This window comes from Mesoplodon densirostris, chromosome 3 (assembly GCF_025265405.1).
Source record: "Mesoplodon densirostris isolate mMesDen1 chromosome 3, mMesDen1 primary haplotype, whole genome shotgun sequence".
Lineage (NCBI taxonomy): Eukaryota > Metazoa > Chordata > Mammalia > Artiodactyla > Ziphiidae > Mesoplodon > Mesoplodon densirostris.
The window spans coordinates 128,826,999-128,849,638 of record NC_082663.1 but is presented as its reverse complement, the minus strand read 5'-3'; the positions used below and the strand labels follow the sequence as shown (position 1 = coordinate 128,849,638).

Sequence of the window (22,640 nt, the reverse complement as noted above, 5' to 3'; positions counted from 1 at the left end):
CTAACCTCTCTGAGCGTCACTTTCCTCACCTGTAAAATGGGTTACTAATAGTTTTTCTACCGACAGGTTAGAATAATCTTGGGAAAAATCCAACTCCTTAACATGGCCCGGAAGAGCCTGCATGATCTGGCCCCTCCTAGCCCACCTCCACCCCCCAACTATTGCCTGGCACTTTCCCCTTAGCTACTGCTCCAGCCCTTCGGGTCCCAACACAGCAAGCTTTCCTGCTTCCTGGCTCTGTGATCATCACTCATCACATGGCTCCTCCTCCTTCAGCTGAAGCATCTGCTCCTCGGAAAGGCCTTTCCTGACCACCCAGCCTTTAGATGCTCTTCTCATCCCAGGTTTATTCTTACTGTGCCCATGTCACAAGTGACCACTGTTTGTTTATGTATTACCTGATCTAGGGTCAGTCTTCCCTCTAGACCATAGAGTCCACTGTTGAACACAGTGTCTGACACATACAGGGAGTTCCGTAAACATTTCTAGAAGGAATGATACAATCTGTCAGGAGTACTATTTGAGATGGTGCTCATGGCACACTGACTTAGCACATGGTATGTTATTATTATTGTTTTTGCTATTGTTATTATTATATTGCCAGGCATCACCATCATCATCATCATCATCATCATCATCATCATCATCTTGCCAGACAGACACAGGGAACTATGGCTTCTTCCTCCAATCTTTACAGGGGAGCATATTTCAAGGAAAGAATAATGAGTCCAAATGTACCCATCACCCAGCTTCAACGTAGCCAATCATATTTCACTTATTACCCTCCATGCCATGCACCCACACCCACAAACGCAAATGCATGTAGGGATTACTTTATTCTGATGCAAATCCCAGACATCACATTACCCCATGTTCGAGGCCTTCTTAAAGGAAATGCGCCTCCAAAGCTGAGAACAGAGGCGGATGCATAGATATGCACTGCAGTTCTTGGCACTGCCTCTTGTTAAAGAATTGCTAGGCTCCAATTGAAAAATGGAGATAACTATACTCCTGTGTGTGAGTTGTTAAGAAAATTAAGCGAGTTAATATACACAAACAGAGAATGTGAGTCATTCCCATTATGGCTTCAGCATGGTTATAAAGCTCTGGCTCAGGAGGCACGCAAACTGGTTTTAAATCTAGTTCGGCTACCGACGAGGTAAATCACCCTAGACCCATGACTAAACTTCTTCAAGCCTCAGTTTCCTCATCTGTAAAATGGGGGAATAATCTCACCTGCTTCACAGGGTGGGAATGAGAGTTCACTGTGACCATACAGGGAAGGGAGGCCTTGGAACCCGCTCTGGCTCACAGAGGGACTCGGTTCTGACTGGGGACATAGAGAGAGCAGCTCTTCCGAGCCCTCACTTCCCAGGGGCGATAACACAGCCTGGCAAGGGGGGCAAGAGCTGCCCAAGATCAAGTGCAGACCCGGGACAAGAGACAGGGTCCCAAGAGCTTTGGTGGATGAGGAGACTTCTTTGCATGAGCAAGTGTAGAAGATGGCTCAGGGCAGAGCCGGGCTTTTAGGGGGAGAGAGAGGCAGCGAGGTTCCAGAGGGCATACCTGGAAGAGCTCCGGATCGTCGGGGCTGTACTGGCTGGATTCGGTCTCGGAGTTCTCCGGGCGCCACTGCAGCTCCTCAAAGCAGGTGGCCGAGTCGAAGTCGCTGGCGTCCAGCTGGGAGAGGTCTAGCTCTGGAAAGTCAGCGCAGAGTTGCTCCTCCCCAGATCCCCCGCCCTGAGGAGACAGGAAGGAAGGAGGCGGGTCAGAGCTGAGCTTGGTTAGACCCCAGCAGGGACCCTCTTACTCAGGATGCTGCCAGTCTGAACCTGTGGCTGCCTTTGTCCGAGGCCCGATTTTGCCAAGCGACCAAGAAATGTAAAGCCGCATCCTCTTGCAACTGTTGAATCTACCACGAGCTAAGTCAGGCCCTGGCAGTACAAATCCCCCTTCCTGCTGCTCCGTCCCCGCCTCCTCTGCACTCCTATACACCCCTCAAAGCCCTGCCCGCATAGCACCTCTATTCTCTTACCAGAAATATTTTGTTGAAAACTTTATTACAACCTATAAATAGAGATCTATTCCTTTATACAACTGCTTCCACCTGAAAGGGGATTTCCGGAAGGCAACAACCCCTCTATAGGAATAATGAAACAACAAAAAGCAATAACAACAAGAGATGACATCATTGAATGATTGCTGTGTTTTGGAAGAATGCTCACCCATGTTCCCAGGAATATTTGTAATGTCTAAAGTGTGGAAGACCATCCATCAGTAGACAATAGGTAAGTAAAGCTATAATCACCTATATCATAGAACAGTGCTGTTGAAAAGAATGAGGCCGTTATGTATGTCCTCCATGGCATGTTAAATAAAATACTAAACTGCAGAATATCAGCAAGTAAAATATTACCCCACATGTGTAAAAAGAATGGGACAGACTCAAGCTACACATTTCTCACGATAATACGTATGAGAATACTGCGCCAGTACACAGGAAAAGGTCTAGAAGGCCATAAACCCACCTGCCAGTGGTGGGTGGGGTAGAATGGAGGACCTGGTAACAGTACCGACCGAAACTGGTGCTTCTCAGAGGGTGGTCCCAGGACCGGCAGGGGCAGAACCACCTGGGAACCTATAAGAAATAATGCAGATTCTCAGGCCTAACCCCAGACCTGTGGACTCAGAAGGTAGTCACCTTCGCACCCCGGTCTCCCAAGTTTAACAGTTACCAACAGAAGGGCTGCCTTGCAGATTCAGAAACAGCCTGAGTAGGGAGGCTAACACAGAAACAGGACACTACAGGCGCTGGGGTCTGGCAGACCTGAATCATAATCCCCATTCACCAGCTGTGATGCCTTAGGCAAGTCCCTTCACCTCTCTGAAGCTCAACTGACTCATCTGTAAAATGGAACAACAATTGTCTCCTACAGTTAATATTAAAGGAGGCAATGCCGTAGCCTGGCTTGGTAAGTTGCTCAATAAATGCAGTAATGACAACAAATTTTTAAAAATAATAACAACAGAGTTTCATGGCAGGCAGAGGAGGGTGGAACCTCTTTAGAGAACAGAGACAGGCTTGTGTGACACTTAAGAGAAATAGGTTTTATCCAGACCTTTTCCTTAATTGTTCCCACTTACTAGGCCTCATAAATTATGAATAAATGTATATTATTAGCTCAACTTGACACAGGAAAAAGGCTTTTATCCGAATTTGGGTCAAATGTCTTAATTGGCATTTTGCAAGAATCCTGCACACACGGGCAGCACCGGGGCTGGGTTCTCCCAAGCGGTCAGTCCCTGCTCTCAGGCCAGGCAGCACGGTGCCCAGAGAGTATGTCTCCAGGGACATCCCTGACCACGCCTGCCCTCCATCTGCCCGGTGTTTCTCCTATCCACTTGTGTTCAACATCCATGAATATTAAGTCCTGCGTCGCTCCTGTGAGGATTCGCAGCTCCCTCCGGGGGCTGCGGATCTTCCCCTGCCCAGTTGGACTATGGCGGTACAGTGGTCTTGCCTGTTCTAGACGGATGATTGGTTTGTTTCTAGTTTTTGCCTGTGATGAACAAGCCTACAATACGTGTGTACAAGTCTTTGTGTGGACCTATGTTTTTATTTCTCTTGGGTGAATCTCTAGGAGTGGAATTGCTGGGTCCTGTGGTAAGCGTATGTGTGACTTGATTAAAAACTACAAAATCGGGGCTTCCCTGGTGGCGCAATGGTTGAGAGTCCGCCTGCCAATGCAGGGGACACGGGTTCATGCCCCAGTCCGGGAAGATCCCACATACCACGGAGCGGCTGGGCCCGTGAGCCATGGCTGCTGAGCCTGCGCGTCCAGAGCCTGTGCTCCGCAACGGGAGAGGCCACAACAGTGAGAGGCCCGCGTACCGCAAAAAAAAAAAAAAAAAAAACTACAAAATTGCTCTCCAAAGTGGTGGTGCCATTGCACACTCCCACCAGCCATATGAGTTTCTATTGTTCCACGCCCTCAACAGTACTTGGTGTTGTTAGTATTTAAATTTGAGGCGTGCATGATAGCGGGGGCCTACAAGCATTTATTAAATGCTACTGTGAGCCAGGCACTGTGATGTATAAGACTCAGGTCTTTCCTTCATTTGTTGACATCTCAGTGGGGGAAGAAAACACATAAATATTTCATTACAGATTGTGCTAGTGCCACAAAAGAAACAAACCAGGTGCACTGATGGAGGACAAGAGGAGGGGAATCTACTTAGATGGGGTGACAGAAGGCTTCCTGGAGGAGCTGACGTCTGGTTTGAGACCTGAAGGAGGAGCCAGGCAGTGGAAAATGTGGAGAAGAAGCTTCCAGGCAGAGAGCTTCCAGCAAAGTCAAAGATCCAGGTGGGGACCAAGCGTAGAGAATGGGGTACTGACCAAAGCCCAGTGAGGCTACAGCTCAGCCCTAGAGTAGGGGGAGGGAGAGGATGCCTTCAGAGAGGCAGGTGGAGGCCGGATCAGGTAGGGATTGAAGGGATTTGGGTTTTGCGCCAAGTGTGATGGGGGTGGGAAGCAGGCAGATGGGTTAGGCCAGTGTAGCATCCAGGAGAGGAGCAGGTGGCGGGGCTGGGAGGACAGCACCGAGGGCCTGTGGAGCAGGAGGGAAGGCCAAAAGTAGACAGACAAGGATGCTAGGCAGCCAGAGCCTCCCTGGCCAGCAAAGCCCCAGCTATAAGCTCTCTGGGGAGCTCTTTCTATATGTTCTAGAACCAGCCTGTGCTAGAAACTCAGAGCAGCCACCTCTACAGGACTTGCTTTTTGAGTCTTAGAAACAGCTTTTAAATCAGAGTTCCAGAATCCCAGACCAGCCAGGAACCAGCAGCCCTGAGAGGTTGTCCATGCAAGTCTTTGTGGACAATTCAGGAGACCGATGCACCTTCAAGAACTAGCTATGGATACGTGTGCACAGTGCATGTGCGTGCAAGGAATTTAGACTTAACTTCTAGCCCTTCACAGACACAGCTAAGAACTCCTGACCTGGTTGGTCTACCTCCTTCACTTTGCACCTATGGAAACTGAGGCCCAAGGAGGATAACGGATTTGCTCAGGGTTATCCAATGAGTGTCCTTCCCATGAAAGCCATGCCACCTCCTTTACAAAATGCCCATCAAGTGGCCATGACTACTGCACTTAATGATTACCCAGAGCAGCTTGACATACTCAAAGTGTACCCAGGGCATAAAAATAAAGAAACCTCAGGCTTCCCTGGTGGCGCAGTGGTTGAGAGTCCACCTGCTGATGCAGGGGACATGGGTTCGTGCCCAGGTCCGGGAAGATCCCACATGCCGCGGAGCGGCTAGACCGGTGAGCCATGGTCGTTGAGCCTGCGCGTCCGGAGCCTGTGCTCCGCAACGGGAGAGGCCACAACAGTGAGAGGCCCGCGTACCGCAAAAAAAAAAAAAAAAAAAAAAAAAAGAAACCTCAGCTTCAAGGCCTTGTCAATTAGGGCTGAGGCCACTCTCCAGCTAAAAACCATTAAGGATTGCATTAATAGTGATTTCTCTGGCCCTCTCCATATTTAGAGAGGCTTTTGAAGGGGTGCCTCGGGTGACCCAGCTCTCTTTGAAAGGTCTGACTTGAAGCCTTCCTGTTCTGTACCGGGCAGCCCCAGCAGGACCCACCCACGGAATGGGAGGTAGGGGGGTCACAGCACAGGCTAAGCCACTGCTATTACTGAGCACTTTCTATATGCCAAGGGCCACACTAAGTGTCTTATATACATCCTCTCAGCAGATTCTTATAACGATGCTACAGGGCAGGGGTCACTGTCCCCATGTTACTAATCAGGAAACTCAGACATCCAGTCACTTGTATTAGTTTGCCAGGGCTGTCGTAAAAAAGCACCACAGACTGTGTGGCTTAAACAACAGAAATATTTTTCTTCTCCGTTCTGGAGGCTAGAAGTCTGAGATCAAGATGCTGGCAGCGTTGGCTCCTTCTGAGGCCTGTCTGGTTGGCTAGTGGATGGCATCTTGTCCCTGTGTCTCTTCCTATTGCCTTCCCTCTACGTGCGCCTGTCTGTCCAAATTTCCCCTTAGATTAGGCCCACCCTAATGACCTCATTTTAACTTGATTGCCTCTGTAAAGACCCTATCTCCAAATAAGGTCGCATTCTGAGGTACTAGGGCTTAGGACACCAAGATACCTTTGTATGGAGGACACAATTCAACCCATAGCACCCAGGGTCCCAGAAAGGTAAAGCTGAGATTCAAACCCCAGGTCTCCTGGCTCCCTAACAAAGCCTGTGCCATTGCCCGACATCCTGCTTCTGAACGTGAGAAGGAACGTTTAAGACCATTTATTCCCATTTATGGATGGGGAGATGGAGCTTTGGGAAAAGTTTGAGAAAGACCCAAGTCACAGGGCTAGTTTGTAGCTGAGCAGGGACAGGTCTGGGGCCACATGTGCTGCATTGTGCACCAGCCCCGCATGCACAGCCCCCTGTGGTCCCCACCACCAGTCTGCTCACACCCCTGACACACTCGGGACACCCCCCTCTGGTTGCAGAACCTTCTGTATCCATTCCTCCAGGGACACCACACTGCTGATCTGAACGGGCTGTAGCTGCCCCAAGCCAGGGAGATAAAGGCCCCGGCAGTGGATTAATGGTGCTTCATCCAGATTCTAAGTTGCTTCACTGGAAGCCTGGGTATCTAGTCGCAAATCGATTCCCTGTTTAAGAAAGAATGCATCTTCAGGAAAAATTGGTGGCTCCGCTTTACTTACAATCAGCAAATCACCTAGCTTAGCGCCTGGCCCAGAGCACATTCTCAGAGTTGTGAGTGGAAGGAAGCAGGAGAGGGGGAGGGGTGGCTGCACTAACAGAACTTGGGTTCTGGGCCTGTCCGCACTCACTAGGCATCCTTCAGTGGGTCACCTCCTCTCTCGGGTTCTCACTGCCCCCTCTGGAAAACAGACCATCAAACACAAAGACCCTATGGACCCCCTCTTGCACAAGCATTTGCAAGTACAATTCCGTACTGCACTTATCCAGTTTCTGTGACCCACATAGGCTTGGGGTAAGTATTTAGGTAGAATAAATAAATGAATTTACAGAGGGAGAGACAAAGACGCAGAGAGAAGGTCTGTATAGAAATGGAAGGAGGCCTAGAGAAGAAGGATAAAGGGCTAGGCCTGGCTTGGCTACTAACACTCATCATTTGCGGTCAGGAACCTAACTTTTGCTGGCTTAGTTTCTACTGACAAAATGGGGATAATAAAAAAGCATCCTATCTCACGGTGTTCTTAGAAAGATAAAACATCACAGGTCAGGAGCCTGGCACGTGTCAGACACCCCGTGAATGGTGGTCACAGATACAGCATTTATAGTTGACATTCAAGAGATGTTCACAGCTATGGTCTCATTGGTACCTTCCCAAGATGCAGGAAGTAGGCAGTGGTCAACGTCCCCACTTGACTGATGGGAAAGCAGGACATTTCAGAGGGTCAGTGCTTCACGACCCATATGCTCAGTCCTAAACCCGCTGATGCCCTCAATCCTACGTTCTTCAACCTCCACCAGCCCCCATTCCAGCGTTACCATCGCTCATGGTTTCTCTTGGCGGATGATCTTGCCCTAACAGCCAGACCACGCTGGCTCTCTCTGGGCCTGCCCTGGAGGGTGGGAGCAGGCCTCCCACCCAGGCCTCACACACTTCTTCTTTTTTTTTTTTTTCTGTGGTACACGGACCTCTCACTGTTGTGGCCTCTCCCATTGCGGAGCACAGGCTCCGGACGCGCAGGCTCAGCGGCCATGGCTCACGGGCCGAGCCGCTCCGCGGCATGTGGGATCCTCCCGGACCGGGGCACGAACCCGTGTCCCCTGCATCGGCAGGTGGACTCTCAACCACTGCGCCACCAGGGAAGCCCCTCACACACTTCTTTACTGCCATCTTGGATGCCCTAAATACTGCCCTACAAAGCGTCCTTCACTGACAAGAAGTTGTATTTGATGGTCTGGGGCAAGTTTTCCCTTTAAATTACTGTTAGGAATGCCCAGACTGGCCTGGGCATGAGATCTGATAGGGTGGTAGGTACCTGGCACTCAGCTCACCTTTCCCGCCTCCCTAACTTGGCGGATACCAGTAACCAAACAGGGCTCTACCTGCCACTGAGCCCCGAGCCTTCGCAACCCGGAGCCTTACCTGCCACTGCTGATTCATTAGACCCAGCCTGCTCTAGACCTATGACCCTGTACCTCTCCTTGCTTTCTAGGAAGGAAGTGAAGTAAGTATTCATGATGTCCCCACAAAGCCATTTCATTACACAGATGTTTTCCTTTTTCTCCTCCTATGTCTGTTATTTGGCTGGCCTCCCACCCATTCCCCTTCCTAATGGTGGCAGCCCACTGATCTCCTTGGGGAAGTCATCCCTCCCCCGAATCCAGGTGGTCCAGGTAAGCACAGCCTGGCCAATTAAAGGGTCTCATCCAGTGATCACAGCAACTGGTTCACAGGGGTGGGTCAGAGTGAACACCAGGAATGTGCTGGAGCATGTGGACAAGGGTGCTCAGCTGGTTGGATTTAATTCTGGAGACGCTGCGAGCCATCTTTGCTTCCACCTGGGAAGAGCCTGCCCAAGAATGAAGCCAGCACAGGGAGTGCAGAGTCAAGAAGCAAAGAGAGATGTGTTCCCGATAAAAATAATTTAAACACTTGGATACAGCTGTGCCTGAAGCCAGTCTATTCCCTGTACTCCACAATTATGTGAGTGAATAAGGTCCCTTTCCAGATTATGTGCCAGCTGGAGTTTGTCACCTATCAATGAAAAAGTTATGACTGATTCATCTCTTTTACATCCAAAAAAAACAAAACAAAAAAACAAAACCTAAGCTTCCCACTGTCTTCCAAATTAGTACAAAACTCCTGAAGATGCTTCCAGGAGAACAGTAGGAAGAGTAATTGATTTTTAGACCTCAGAGAAATACTACAGCATCCTCATAAGCCTCAGGAGTCACAGACAAAATTAAGCTCCAGGAAGAATAAGTAGAAAACACAGGGGCTCTGAGCTCAGCCTAAAAGAACAAAACACCCTGAGCTTAAAGATAAATCAGACCATTGAAAGGATCTCCCGCCAAAACACTCAAGGCTAAGTGTCTCAAAACATCATGGAGGCCCTTTCCACGCAGGAGCATCTGGCCCCAGGCCTGCCGAGCACAAACTCAGTGATGCTCAGCGCTTTTCAGCGGGGCCCCAAGCCCCAGCTACGCAGCTACCCGCTCAGGGCTTAGCGTAAGGTGATCCGACAGAAGGTCACCAGGCCTGGCAAGAGTGTGTCCTCCAGCCCAGAGAGCAAAATGGGTCCAGTGCTCAGAACTGGACTACAAGGCCAGGCTGAGAGGACGACCAGTTACCAGTGACCTTGGGAAGGCAGCTCTGCTTGGTAGGCGAGGCAATAGGATGGAGGAAGTGGGGTCCCTGATATTTCTAAGTGCCAATCGGCCCTGGGATATCCACCTCAGTACATGAGGGAGGACTCAACGTGGAGCCTGTCAAAGTCTTCATCATTTGGGGCAGTTTTCTGTTACTTGCCACCAAACCTAATCCTAACCAGGCCCTCTCAGGCCTTTGGTACAACAGACACTCCCCTGAGCAACCGCCTGGGTTAACCAACACTCTTCATCCCCTCCTGTAACAACACACATTACTAAGGCCCAAGGCGCCCCAGAGTCTCAGAGACAACCCTCCAGATCATGCACACATCTGTCTCCAGCAGCTGGGTTGTTTGTTCAATGTCATTTGTGTTTCTTCCCAAACCCATTTGTTACTATAATTACAAAGTCTTGTTTTTTGGTTTTTTTTGGGGGGGGGGGGGGCGCTCATGCCACCTGCAGCATCCTAGTTCCCCAACCAGAGATCGAACCTGTGCCCCCTGCAGTGGAAGCGTGGAGTCCTAACCACTGGACCACCAGGGAATTCCAATAATTACAAACTTTAATGAAATGGTTCATCAACAGAAAATCTGAGTATAAAAGAAGAGAATGTGATGGAAACTAAGTTGAAGGCTGTGGAAGGACTCAATAAAGTTGAGCTGTTTTAAAAAAAAAAAAACATACAAAAACCCTGCTGTCAAATTATGTGTGGGTGAGCTAACAGTGAAAGATTAGGGAGGCCCTGGCAAGAATCTGAAGGATTCTGCACTTAGATTGCTTGAGTCTAAATTCTTAATCCAATTGAGTGAACCCCCAATCTGGAAATAGGAGCCCTGGCAGCGTGGGTGTGGACCAGGCAGGAGAGAGAGCTTGGGATTTCAGTGTCGGCAGCACAAGCAGTCCTAGAGCAAAAGACTGGCAATAATGAATGTGCATGCCATATGGCTTCATTAAACAACAACGTTAGGTATTATGTTTTATGATTTCGTACTCTCACTGACTTTTTCCGAGGAATTCCCCTCTCCAGCCCTCCACCCACCCCACCAACCCCCAGCTGTAGTTCCTGCTCTTCATCGAATAAGGTGGCTATTGGACATGGATTGCAGCTTGCATTGTATAGGAAATAAATCCTTACAATGGACTCCCAGAACACAGAACTGGGGCTTTTGGCACTGGAAGAGCCTGTGGAAATACTTCTAGAGATGACTCTCTTATTTTGCAGATAAGGACACTGAGGCAGACAGTCTCCTGGGACAGGTGTTATCTTGGGCATCTCCTTTTCTCCTCCCTGTTGTCTGCAAGCAGCCCCTTATCCAACAGAGATCCCTAAGGTCTCTCAGAGCTGTGCCTGGGCCAGGTTACCTGGGGTGGACAGCTCCTGGCTGTCTTGGCAGGTGGTGGGCACTGAGGTCTCAGAGGGCGCCACTGGCGCCCCACACCCCTGCACCCCACTGTGGCTGCACAGATCCTGGCACCTGTCAGCCAACACGGGCTGCCCCTGGCCCAGGAAGGTAGTGATTTCATTTCTTTTAAAACAGTAAAAGGGTGAAGTATATTCTGTGACACGAATGAGCGAGAGTGAGTGAAGGTGTTTCAGGGGCAGTGTCGTCCGCATACTGTGTTCGCCTACAATTGCCATCAATTTTAAGCACTTGAATTCAAGGGCCTCTTCAATTCACAGGGGAGCAGCAGGAAAAGCGCTTTGTGAACTGCGAAGCGTGTGCAGGTATCCACCTGCTGTTAAGACTGGTTAACAGTCCCTTTCCAACTCCAGAGACCAGCCTCCCTCATGGAACTGCTGTGTGGCTTGAGTTTCCACCCTGGGGCCTCTGTGCTGGCAGCTCCCTCGGCCTGGGATGCCTCCTCTATCTTTCTTCTGCGCATGGCTGGTCCTTTCTTATCAGCCCCATCCCAGATTAAATGTCCCTCTGAGATGAGCCTTGCTGACCACTGTATCCTAAAGTGGCTGCCCATCTCGCTCCCATCACCTGCTCTAAGTCCCTCAATTAGCACGTTTCACTCTCTGATATCCCCTCCCCCCTTTGCCGGTATTTTTTTTAATTGTGGTGAAATACACATAATATAAAAATTTCCATTTTAACCATTTTTAACTAGGCAATTCAGTGGCACTAAGTATATTCACATTGCTGTGCAACCATCACTGGCATCCCTCCCTCTTCAGAACTCTTCCCCCTTTTTCATTTATCTACTTGTGTATTGTCACCTCCCCCCGGCTATGAGTTCCATGCGGGCAGAGGCAGTGACTGTCTTGTTCCCCAGAGGCTCGGTGTCTGTCTTGTTCCCCCCCCCCCACCGCTGTTTCCCAGCGCCTAGCACAATGCCCAGCATATAGTAGCTGCTCAATAAACAAAATGAGATCCATGTGGAAGTGCCCTGTAAACTGGAAAGGGTGGTACACAAGAGCAAGAGACTGCAACATGGACATTTTTTCTGTACAGTCCCAAGACAAGGCCAAATTGCCTGGCAGCCTCAGTTATTCGACAACGATTTTGAGTTTTGTCCAACTCTGTGGGGGCAAAGGCATTGAGAGCTCCTTTTCTTTCCTGGTTCCGGGCCCCTCTGAGAGGTCAAGAATGAAGATATATGATCACACAAACCACCTGACATTGACACTCACCATTTCAACACATCAGCTCTACCCAGAGCAACATTTTATTAGTCGCTGAAGGGCAGGCACAAAAATAGACTGCAGGGATCAAATGCCGCCCTCTACAGTGGTTGAAAGGCCCTGGCATATGATGATTTGAGGCCTGGAGACCTGGGGAGGGGGTCCTCTGTCACAGGAGTGCACAGACATTGGAAGCTAGAATCAGGGCTAGGATTAGGCTGAGGTGAGGGTACCAGCCTTGGGCACCAAAACATTCAGCAATCAAGACAGATCATATTTAATGCAATATTGTGAAAACAATCAAAATTAATGCCCCCTAAAAATCCATGATGAGCAACATATCAAAATTCTAAATAAAGACAAGGTCAGTGGTGCTGATTTTTCCTTTTGCTTCAGGTGACTATTTGGCTCTGCATGGCATTCTTCCCTCCTTTATTTAAAGATGTGGTGTGTTCAAAATGGATATTTTGGCACTGACTATTAACATATTAACTATTGCAACATATATAAATGTTGCAGTAAAATATGATTTATCTTGATGACTGAGCTTTTTGGCATCTCCTTAAATTTTGTGTCTGAACCAAATGTCTCCTTTGCCTCACCCTAATCCCCACCTGGGTGGAATGAGGGTGAAAGAGTTACTGTATGCTCAGGTGACTGAAATGAGATCAGATCCTGTCCTACACCCCTTCTCCCTGGGGCCTCAGTTTCCACATCTCTACAATGGGGCACACGACCCTAGGGTAGCTGTGGAACTGTCCCAGTCTTGTCCAATGAGGCATTTGGGATGGGAAGTAGGAAAACTCTAAAGTGTTGGCTGTATGTGAGGAACTGTTATTACATTTTTATCAAAGGTAGTAAATGATCCATCACAATGGTGAGCAGCATTCAGCTTTGAGATGAGTTGCAACACACTTGCCTGATTTATAATGAAAGGAGTGAAGTTTGCTAAATAAATAGGTTTTACTTAAGAAAAGAGATTAGAGCTGATTCATGGATCTCTCAGCAAGTAGGAGCTCCCCTCCCATTCCAATGCCTTTACTGAACAGGAAGGAAGGCAGAGGGCTACTAGCCCTGGGAAAGCACCCATTTCACGCAGCTGAATGGGGGGACCCCAACTCCCTAATCATGCTGCGGGATCATAACCTAACAGGCGCTTTCCTTTCCCCGTCACATTTTGCGGGGTTCCCTCAAAATCAGAATATGCCCAAGGGCAGGGCAAGAGGGACTGGCATGTGTCAGCCATCCTCAGGTGTGAGATGCATGAAGAAATGCCTGGGAATGGATAGTGGTGACGTTTGTACAAAATCATGAATGCACTTAATGCCACTAAATTGTACACTTTAAAATGGCCAATTTTATGTTATGTATATTTTACCACAAAAAAATAAAAATACATTTTAAAAGTTCCGGAGTCCTAAAATAAAGTGCCTGGCACACTCCTTCTGGAGGTGTTCTCCGGGGTCCTACAGTCTCCATGTTCTTTGGTTCTATTTATGTGTCTCTTGCCGTGGCTGGCAGGAGACACGGGGGGAAGCTGGGCCAGGGCTCAGCTGAGAAGCCCTTTTGCCTGTTAACACTGTTATAAATAACGCAGAAAGAGGCAGAAAGAGGGTCCTGGCATGAGAGTGAAGGTCAGGCAGCCCCTTCATGGCATTTGAGGAAATGTCATGCCCATCGGGCCAGCAAGGTGCTTGCTGGCTCACATCTCCAGCCCCACGCTGCCCAGGGCTGATGGCAGCCGTGCTGGGGAGCCCATGGAGCATCACTCCCACTCAGGAAGCGCAGCCCCAAGGTGGCCGGCTCCGGGGGTTTGAGCAGAGAGGGGACCACGGGGTGGATGGAGGAGCAGAGGGTAGCTGAGAATCCCCCAGCCCAGTGGGCAGGGGCTAAAGTCAGCTTCCCAAGAACCCAGGCCAGGGCTCAGCCACCAGCACACCAGCCTCAGCTTGTCAGCCAGTACACACAACCCGCCGAGGGAGAGATGACTCAGCAACGCTCAACCCACAACTGCCCCCGCTGGGGCCGCTGCACAGCGTGGGAGCCAGGAGGGGCCTCACGGCCCATCTGGTCCTGTGGTTCCCATGCTGGGCTCCCTGGGGAACCCCCTGCATGCTCTCCACCCCCGCGGCCCACCAGCACCCTGGGCTTTGAAGTGGGAGGGGTTATGAGGGAGTTCATTAATTAGGTTTTCCATTTTTATTAACTAAAAACCATACAGTGGCAACCCATCCTACTCCTATTTAACCTGGGTGAATTCAACATTATGAGCCTGGCAAAAACCAAATTTCTGTTTCTTTCTTACATGTTAGAAATACGATGACATTCTATTTTGCACAGAATTTTATATTTTCCCATACCCACACACTCTTACCTATTGTTCATACACGCTATTTCATCAGCAATTTAAGGGCTTTACGGAGTTCATTTGAATCCTCAGAGGAAGAAGCCACTTCCCAAGTAAGTGGGATCCACCACTCAGAAACCAGCAACGTTGGTATTTCCCCATTTTACAGATGAAGAAGCTGAGACCCAGTGAGGTAACGTGACTTGCTAAGCAGAATATGAATGTTTGAGAGTCTTTATGGGCTCAGGAAGCCCAGGTAACAAGTTGCTGTGTAGACCACAGAAGAGAGAGTCGAAGCTGGGTCTCGCCCACCATCCCCAGGATGCCGGAGGCGTAGCTGAGACTAGGGGCCGTCGCTCACTCGCCTGCTTACAAGCCTTGACTTGTCACTGCCCTTGACAAAAACCCAGAGTCCTCACCGGGCCTGTGAGGCCTGGCGCGGCCTGAGCCTGCGGCCTCTCCCACCATTTCCTGGGCCCTCCCGTCCTCCCGACGCCGCAGACACAGCAGCCTTCTTCTCCTGGAACAAAATTCTCTCGGCTTGGGGTCTCCAGCTGGGACACTTCCTGCCTGGTTCTAGGCCACTTATCCAGCACTGGATCTCAGTGAGAGAGGCCTTCCCCAACATTCAACCCCCTGAACACTATGGGTTATGTCCCCACGTGCTATCCACAGCATGAACCCAGGGACTGTCTGTCTCCCCTCCAGAATACCAGCTGCACGACGGCAGTGGTCCAGACTTGTCCTCTGTTGAATCCCAGTGCCCGGAACAGTGTCTGGCACAGAGTAGGTGCTCACTAAGTCTTTGTGGGATGAGTGGAGGTGGGCCGGGAGAGTAGAGCTCCGGTTTCCCAGGTCAGTTTAGGCATCGCTGCCCCACACTGCCGTGAGGCTTGCAAGGTCTCCCTCTCACGCACCCGCCTTTCCTGGGGAGGGGGCGGGGGAGGCAGGGGTGTGTCCTTCTGCATCCATTTATTCCCTTAAGGAAATACATTTCACAGTGGTCAGATGATGAGAAACCCAGACCCGTGGGCTCCCAGATGAAGCTGGTGGGAAACAGATTCTCTCTGGCCCCAGCAGGCCCTCCCTAGTCATGTGGTCAGTGAGGGCCCACTCACTCACGCCCCCCATGCCTGAGGCACTGGCTGCCTCCAGCCACAGTAAACCTGCCTCACGTAGAAGTATGTTCACCGGGCATGTAAAGTGAATTTGTGTCAAACAAATCATACCTTTCCATTGCCTTCTTCTTAAGTAACAGGGAGGTGGCCCACAGGGTGATATTGCCACTGGCTCCCCAACCAAAGCCAGGGCCCTAACGGTGGAATAACAGGCACCTGAGCTAGAAAATGGACGCCATCTGACAATGCTTGGTTATCACCGCAGCTTGCAGAGAAACAGGCAGGAAGTGGGGAGCTCTCCAAGAGAGAACAGTGAGATCTTTCAGGGAGTGAAGTTCCCATCACCCCTGCATGTAAGTGCCACCTGAACCCACATCTCTGACCTACTAGGTTCCTTCCACCCTGCCAGGATTAGGAATCCTGGGGCTCATAAAAATCTTTTATGCCTGTAAACTAGACGTTCTCCCATTTGATCCTCACAACAGGGCAGAGGTTAAGCCATTTTTCTGATGGGGGAGCTGAGGTTCATAGAGGGGAAGTAACTTGCCTAAAGTCACTAAGCAAGTTAAAGAGAGGAACAGCACTAAAACTCCCAGACCTCTGACTTAGTTGAAGCAAAAATATCACTGATTAGGAGGCACAACCTTGAACTCTCTGCACTACTGGCAGTGGGGAACTTGGACGAGTCCCTCTACTTCTCTGAGCCTCAGTTTCCCTATATTCCCAAACTGGGCAGGCTTGGAGACCGTGATCAGTCAGCTGGGGCTTCAGGACATGCAGGGTCAGCCTGTGACATCCTGGGCATAGTAGCAAACCTTCAGGTGCCCCATCAGCAATCCCTAACAAGGGGGAAAGATGGTGGAGATGGAGGTGATGATCACTGAGGGACACGTCACATGGTGTGTGTCTGCCATGGTGTCACGGGAGGACATGTGGGAGATCTGCTAGCCCCTCACTCTGCCGCTCAAAGAGCGGTCCACAGACCAGCAGCATCAGCAGGGCCTGGAGCTTGTTCAATTCTGCAGAATCTCAGGCTGAATCCTCCTGAATCAGAATCTGCACTTTAATAAGATCCCTAGGTGATTCGTAGGCACATTAAAGTTTGGGGAACAAAAGATTTTAAATCAGAAGACCAATTGTAACATGTGACCTTTGGTTCAGCACCTAAATCCTTCAAGCCCCAGCGTCTGCATCTGTAGAGTCAAGATAATAATGTGTACACTTCACGGGACTGCTGTGAGCGTTACGTAAGATCACACATGCCAACAGTCTAGCCCAGTGCCCCGCAGGTGACAGCTGCCCAGATTGCTAGTTTCTTTCCTTCCTGAAAGGCCAGAAGGAAGAAGGCCTCTGTTTCCATTCCAAGTCCTGCCTGTACATCTGGGAGGCAAGGAAAAGACCCCCATGGGGCAGCAACAGATGGGGACAGGGTGGGAGCAAAGGGAAAGGAGGAGAGCAGAGGAAATAAAGAAGCAAAATAAAGACAAGCAGCAGAGACCATCTGAATCCCCAAGAGGCAGATGAACATGTGAAACCCAGAGACACAGCCGTTTCAGCTCATGTCAGAAGCCAAAGGGCTGAGGATGGAGGAGCAAGGGCCACTGGGTTGTGTCCCCTCAGGTCACATACTGCCTTTCCAGCCCAGCTCTGAATCAGTTCTTGTGGCCAGGGTGGACACAGCACCAAGGGTCACTGGAGCAACCAGACAGAAGCTGGGGGCTCAGGCTGCGCCCTGAGAAGGGTCAAATTTGGCTGGAGGACACCAATCCAAGGGACTGTCAACCCAGAGGAGCTGGACAATGGGGGGGCTGAGCTGTGTGATTTAACCTCTCCGGGCCTCAGTAAAATGGGAGATAGTAATAATAGCCTTAGGGTTCTTACGAGGATTTAATGAGAAGAGCTTGCATTGTGTCTGGTGCAAAGTAAGTGCTCAAAAGATAACGGCCAATTCCTGAGATTATTACACAGGCGACCTGAAGCAACTGCTGGAATAGAAGCAGCCCTCTGGGCTTCTCGAACTTCCTCTACAGCCAATCACTGCGTTAACCCTTCAAGCTCAGACTGTCCCAGTCCACACCACCATCAACTCACAACTTATCGGCAGCCACGGCTTCCTGCTTTCACCCCAGCCCTCTCCAGGCTGCTGGACACAGCACAACCATAGCCAAGTTCTCAAGATAGAGATCTGACATTACTGGACCCTGTTTAAAATCCTGCTTTGCCCCCAACTCCTCCCAGGTAAAGAGCAAAACCCTTCATGAGGCCTGTAGTGTTCTGCGTGATCTGGCTTCCGTCTACCTATCCGGAATCATTTCTTAGCATTTACCCACCATCTCCCCACCTTTAAGCCCCACTGGCCTTCTCTCTACCCCTGGCACTTGCCAGGATCTCTTCCCCCATAGGACCTTTGCATGCGCCGTTCCCTCTGCCTGGAACACCATCCCACACATAGATGCTCTGTCCAGTTATCTCGTACCGTACCCTTCACTCTTTACCTCCTCGAGCTTTCCTTGAGCCATGCAGACCACACAAGGAGCGCTGTCGTACCCTCTCCCAGCCTTCTGGAGGTCCTGAGCCTTCCTTCAGAGCTTATCACAGTTGGTAATTTATTTGCATGGACATTTATTAGTGCTCACCAATGTATCCCTGGCACCTGGCACATAGTAAGTGCTTAATAAACAAGGAGAGTAAGTGAATAACCTCATTCTCTGGCAACCATCTCACCCCCCTATCCAAGTCCCACCTTCCCTCTCACCTCATCCCCTAGGCCTTAACTCTCCATATACACACAGGACAAACCCCAGTGTTCCCTGATCCTCAACCTCCATCCCTGACTTGCAGGACTGGTGCCAGAGACCCAAACGTTTCTAGATCTGATTTTCTTGAAAGCAGCTTTGGGCTATGGCCAGGGGAGGCGTGCGCTGCTGGCCTCGGCAGTAAACACTGATGAAGCTGTCTGGACCAGCTGAGCTGAGATCAGGAAATGCCAAGATTTAAAAGCATCCGGAACCCATTTATTTATTGTTGTTCTTGCACTTCCAGGCTATTTTAAGCTTCAGATCAATCAGATCCTCTCTCCAAATATCGCTCCAGAATCAGCCAACATGCACCTGGCCCTACCTGTCAGGGCCCCATCTGACACACGACCTCAACGACAGCAAAAACAGGCAGCTGTTCTTGTTTATTGGGTACCTCTGTGAGTGGTAAGTGAAAGTCGCAAACAGTCTCAAAGGGAGGTAGTATTAGCTCCATTGGGAAGATGGGGAAATTGAAACTCAGAGAGGTGAAGAAAGTGGCCCAGGGTCACACAGCTAGTAAATGCCAGAACTGGGATTCGACCCCGGATCTTCCAAATCCAAACGTCAGTCTGGGCTCCTAACTGCTCAGCAATACTGCTTCCCTCATTCCCCTGCCAAAGCTCTTCATACATACTGTGGGGTTTCTCATCTTGCCCCTGCCCTTTCAGCCACCTGCAAGGACCATCAGTGTTCTTATGCTATAAGTCAGAGCCACCCGCCCCCACGTGCATTGCTATGGGAAGGTCGCCAAGCTGGGCTGTTAAAGGGGGAAAGTAACATTACATCATCACGTTTGTATTTTTTAGAAATGATGGATGGATGGAAAGATGGACAGATGGTTCATATATTCATAGATTATTGCTAGAAGGACATAAATGAAAGTATCAAGAGTTTGGGGGAGTAAAGAATAAGGAGTTGATTGGGGATAAGGGATGTCAGAGAATATTTACTTTCTATTTTATGTCCTTCTTAAGGTTTTTATTTTTCTTTAGTCATGCTTCAACCCATCCTTCAAAGGCCAATTCACAGGCCGCCTCCCCTATGAAGCCTACCCTGATTGCCTCCACCTGTCCCTCCTCTGCATCCCTACCACATTCTGCCTGCATCTCTCAGGGCACTTAGGCCACTGAGCCTGCGTCCTCAGTGTGCACATACCCACAGGAGTTCCCAGCCAGGCAGGAGCTACAGGGCCTGGATCAGTGTCATGAGCTTCTGGGGTCTCTCCCAACACTGAGCCTCTGCTGAGGCGGGGGAGTGGAGAGGCCTGGTGAATGAATAACTATTTTGCTTTCTATCTTGGTCCACGGCCTCCTGAAGCCAAGGAAGTTGGAAGCTCTAAAATGGAGCTTGGGGGTGGGGAAGAGAAGAGGAAAGCAGAGAATCAGAGGGTAAATTCAGCTCCCGGAAACCTGCCCAGTGCGCATCCCTGGGAAATGACTCAAGCACAGCTTATGCCAGCAGACAGTCCATCTGGGCCCTGAGGTCACCAAACCTCATCAAGGTCCTGCTTATTAAATATAGAGGCACATGAAATAAAGCCACCAATCTGGAGCTGGGGCTCTGAGAAAGGGACAGTGATGAGAGGAAGGGAATCTGTCCCCCATTCCCCACCCCTGACTGATCACCCAGGAAGCTCTGGGCTGTGGCTGAGGCTGGACCCCTAGGTCAGACTTGGCTCTTCGCCTTGACAGGAGCTTTGGTGATGGTCCCACCTCACCTCCCATGCAGCAAGGGGGTTCCCTGCCCTCCTCAGCACCCAGCCCTGCCTGAGGACCAAGGAGAACTTGGTAACCTTTGGCCCATGATAATCACAAGCTTTGTTGAGCCTCTATTTTGTGCTGTACACTTTACAACCATCTCATTGATCCTGTCCAACCAAATAGGCGGATACTGTCCAGTCCATTTTACAGATGAGCAAACTGAGTCCCAGGGATGTAAGTAATGTGCTTGAGATCACACTGCCAAGTTAAGTGATACTAGAACTAGACCAAGGCTGCAGCAGGGGAAGAGCCAGAACCAGAAGTCCATTGGCTGGAGCGATGGGACCACAGCCACCCAGTGACGAGAGGCCTCAGTTTTCTCATTTTCTCAGGGGCTGTCAGGCTACATGGCAGCATAAGAGTCACTGAGCTAAGGCCATGCTTCCCTGTCTCTGATCACATACCCACTGGGGGCGCAGCGGTGGGCTGAGAAACACTCAAAGGCACAGGCCAGGCATGGTGCCTCTTCTCAGAACTCTATTTCCCTCTTAAGATCTGGCATAATAGAAAGTTAAATCATTTCACTGTTAAGGGAAACTTTCTTCCAGTATAAAAAACAAGGGTACAGGGCTTCCCTGGTGGCGCAGTGGTTGAGAGTCCGCCTGCCGATGCAGGGGACACGGGTTCGTGCCCCGATCCCGGAAGATCCCACATGCCGCGGAGCGGCTGGGCCCGCGAGCCATGGCCGCGGAGCCTGTGTGTCCGGAGCCTGTGCTCCGCAACGGGAGAGGCCACAGCAGTGAGAGGCCCGCGTACAGCAAAAAAAAAAAAAAAAAAAAAAAAAAACAAGGGTATGCTAGGGACTAGAATGTAAAAGTTGCATTAATTTTTTCGTATAAAATAAGAACGATTTTTGTGTCACGGATTCTGTTTAAATTGGTTGTAGGTTTAGCTGACAGGGCTACTTTGGAGGCAACGACAGGACTGTTAAGAACTGACTGTGGGGAATAAAGATGCAGACTTAGAGAATGGACTTGAGGACACGAGGAGGGGGAAGGGTAAGCTGGGACGAAGTGAGAGAGTGGCATGGACATATATCCACTACCAAATGTAAAATAGATAGCTAGTGGGAAGCAGCTGCATAGCACAGGGAAATCAGCTCAGTGCTTTGTGACCACCTAGATGGGTGGGATAGGGAGGGTGGGAGGGAGACACAAGAGGGAGAGGATATGGGGATATATGTATATGTATAGCTGATGCACTTTGTTATAAAGCAGAAACTAACACACCATTGTAAAGCAATTATACTCCAATAAAGATGTTAAAAAAAAAAAAAGAACTGACTGTGGGATCAAAAACATCTGCATTAATTTGGGCTCAGCCACTCAAACAGCTGTGTGACCCTGGCCAAGATACTCGACCTCTCTGAGCCTTAGCTTGTAAAATGGGAATGATAAGATCATGCTTGTAAAGCAGGAGTCCTTAACCTTTTTTGAGTCATGGGTCCCACTGGCAATCTAGTAAAGCCAATAAACTTCTTCTCAGAATGTTTATGAATGCATAAAATAAAACAGGATTATTAAGGAAACCAACAATATCAAAATACATTTATACAATATTAAAAAGAGTAAATTTGTTACAGTAATATAACATGCTTCCTTATTACTGTACTAAATAATAAGATCTAGTAGCAAGGGTAACAATTATCAGTAATTTCAGAGTAGTGATGAGTATAAATATTTTTAGATATCTGAAACGACTGTAATGTGATATGAAAATATCTGTGATTTCCATTGGTGACAAAGTCACAGGTACCACTAATACTTTTACAGTTTGTCACCTACACTCACAATGGGAGGAAATGCTAAATTTCACTTGGAGATTAGCAAAAATAAACATGTAATTTTTTTTTCCGTCCAAGTTCACAGACCTCTGAATTCTATCCCCTGGGGTTTAAGCAGCTCAGTTGTAAGGCAATCTACACAGTGTCTGGCATGCTCTGTAAATGTTCTTTAGGGTAGCTGGTTTGAGCTATGCCAGACTCTGGCCCCCAGACACAACAGGGCCCAAGGTTTCGCCTGCGTGCTATTAGGAGTCCTCTAGGGGAGGGGTTTGAGCAGCCCTGTGCCCATCAGGAGCTCAGGGAGGGGTGTGGGTTATGCAAAGCTGTTAGGTGAGTGAGGGAAGCTCTTAAATTTAATCCAGAAGCTTAGGGCTGGAAGAGGGTTAAGCCCCAGCTAGATGTGCACTCCGGCTGTCTCAGCTCAAAACAAGCTGTGTCCTTCCGCGCATTAGCTTCGTCCTCGAGACCACTCTGCAAAGGAGCCCTTTCAAATCCTGCCTCCTTGACATCTCTACCGTGTGATTTATTGGCATCTCAACCTTATGTCCAAATGGAATTCTATTTGCACTCAAGTCAGTTTCTCTTCAGTTTTCCCAATGTCAGTAAATGGCAAACCCTTCACCCAGCTGCTCAGAAGAAAACTTGGGTTTCCTCTTGCCCTCACCCCCACATTCAATCCATCAGCCAGTCCTGTCCACTCCCTCTCCAAAATACAGTACTCTTCTCTCCATCTCTGCTGTCACCAAACTAGCCCATACCATCGCCACCTCCTACCTAGACTTTTACAGTGCTGCCTAACAGGACTCCACTTCC

General features: G+C 49.5%; 1 protein-coding gene across 1 annotated transcript in view; it reads right to left on the bottom strand.

The window, feature by feature from the left end:
- PPARGC1B (PPARG coactivator 1 beta) overlaps positions 1–22,640 on the bottom strand; it is a 107,702-nt gene that overhangs the window by 26,770 nt on the left and 58,292 nt on the right. The window contains exon 2 of the mRNA XM_060092050.1: positions 1,567–1,740. Within this exon, the coding sequence (XP_059948033.1) occupies positions 1,567–1,740 (174 nt within the window). The remainder of the gene's footprint in view (positions 1–1,566; positions 1,741–22,640) is intronic.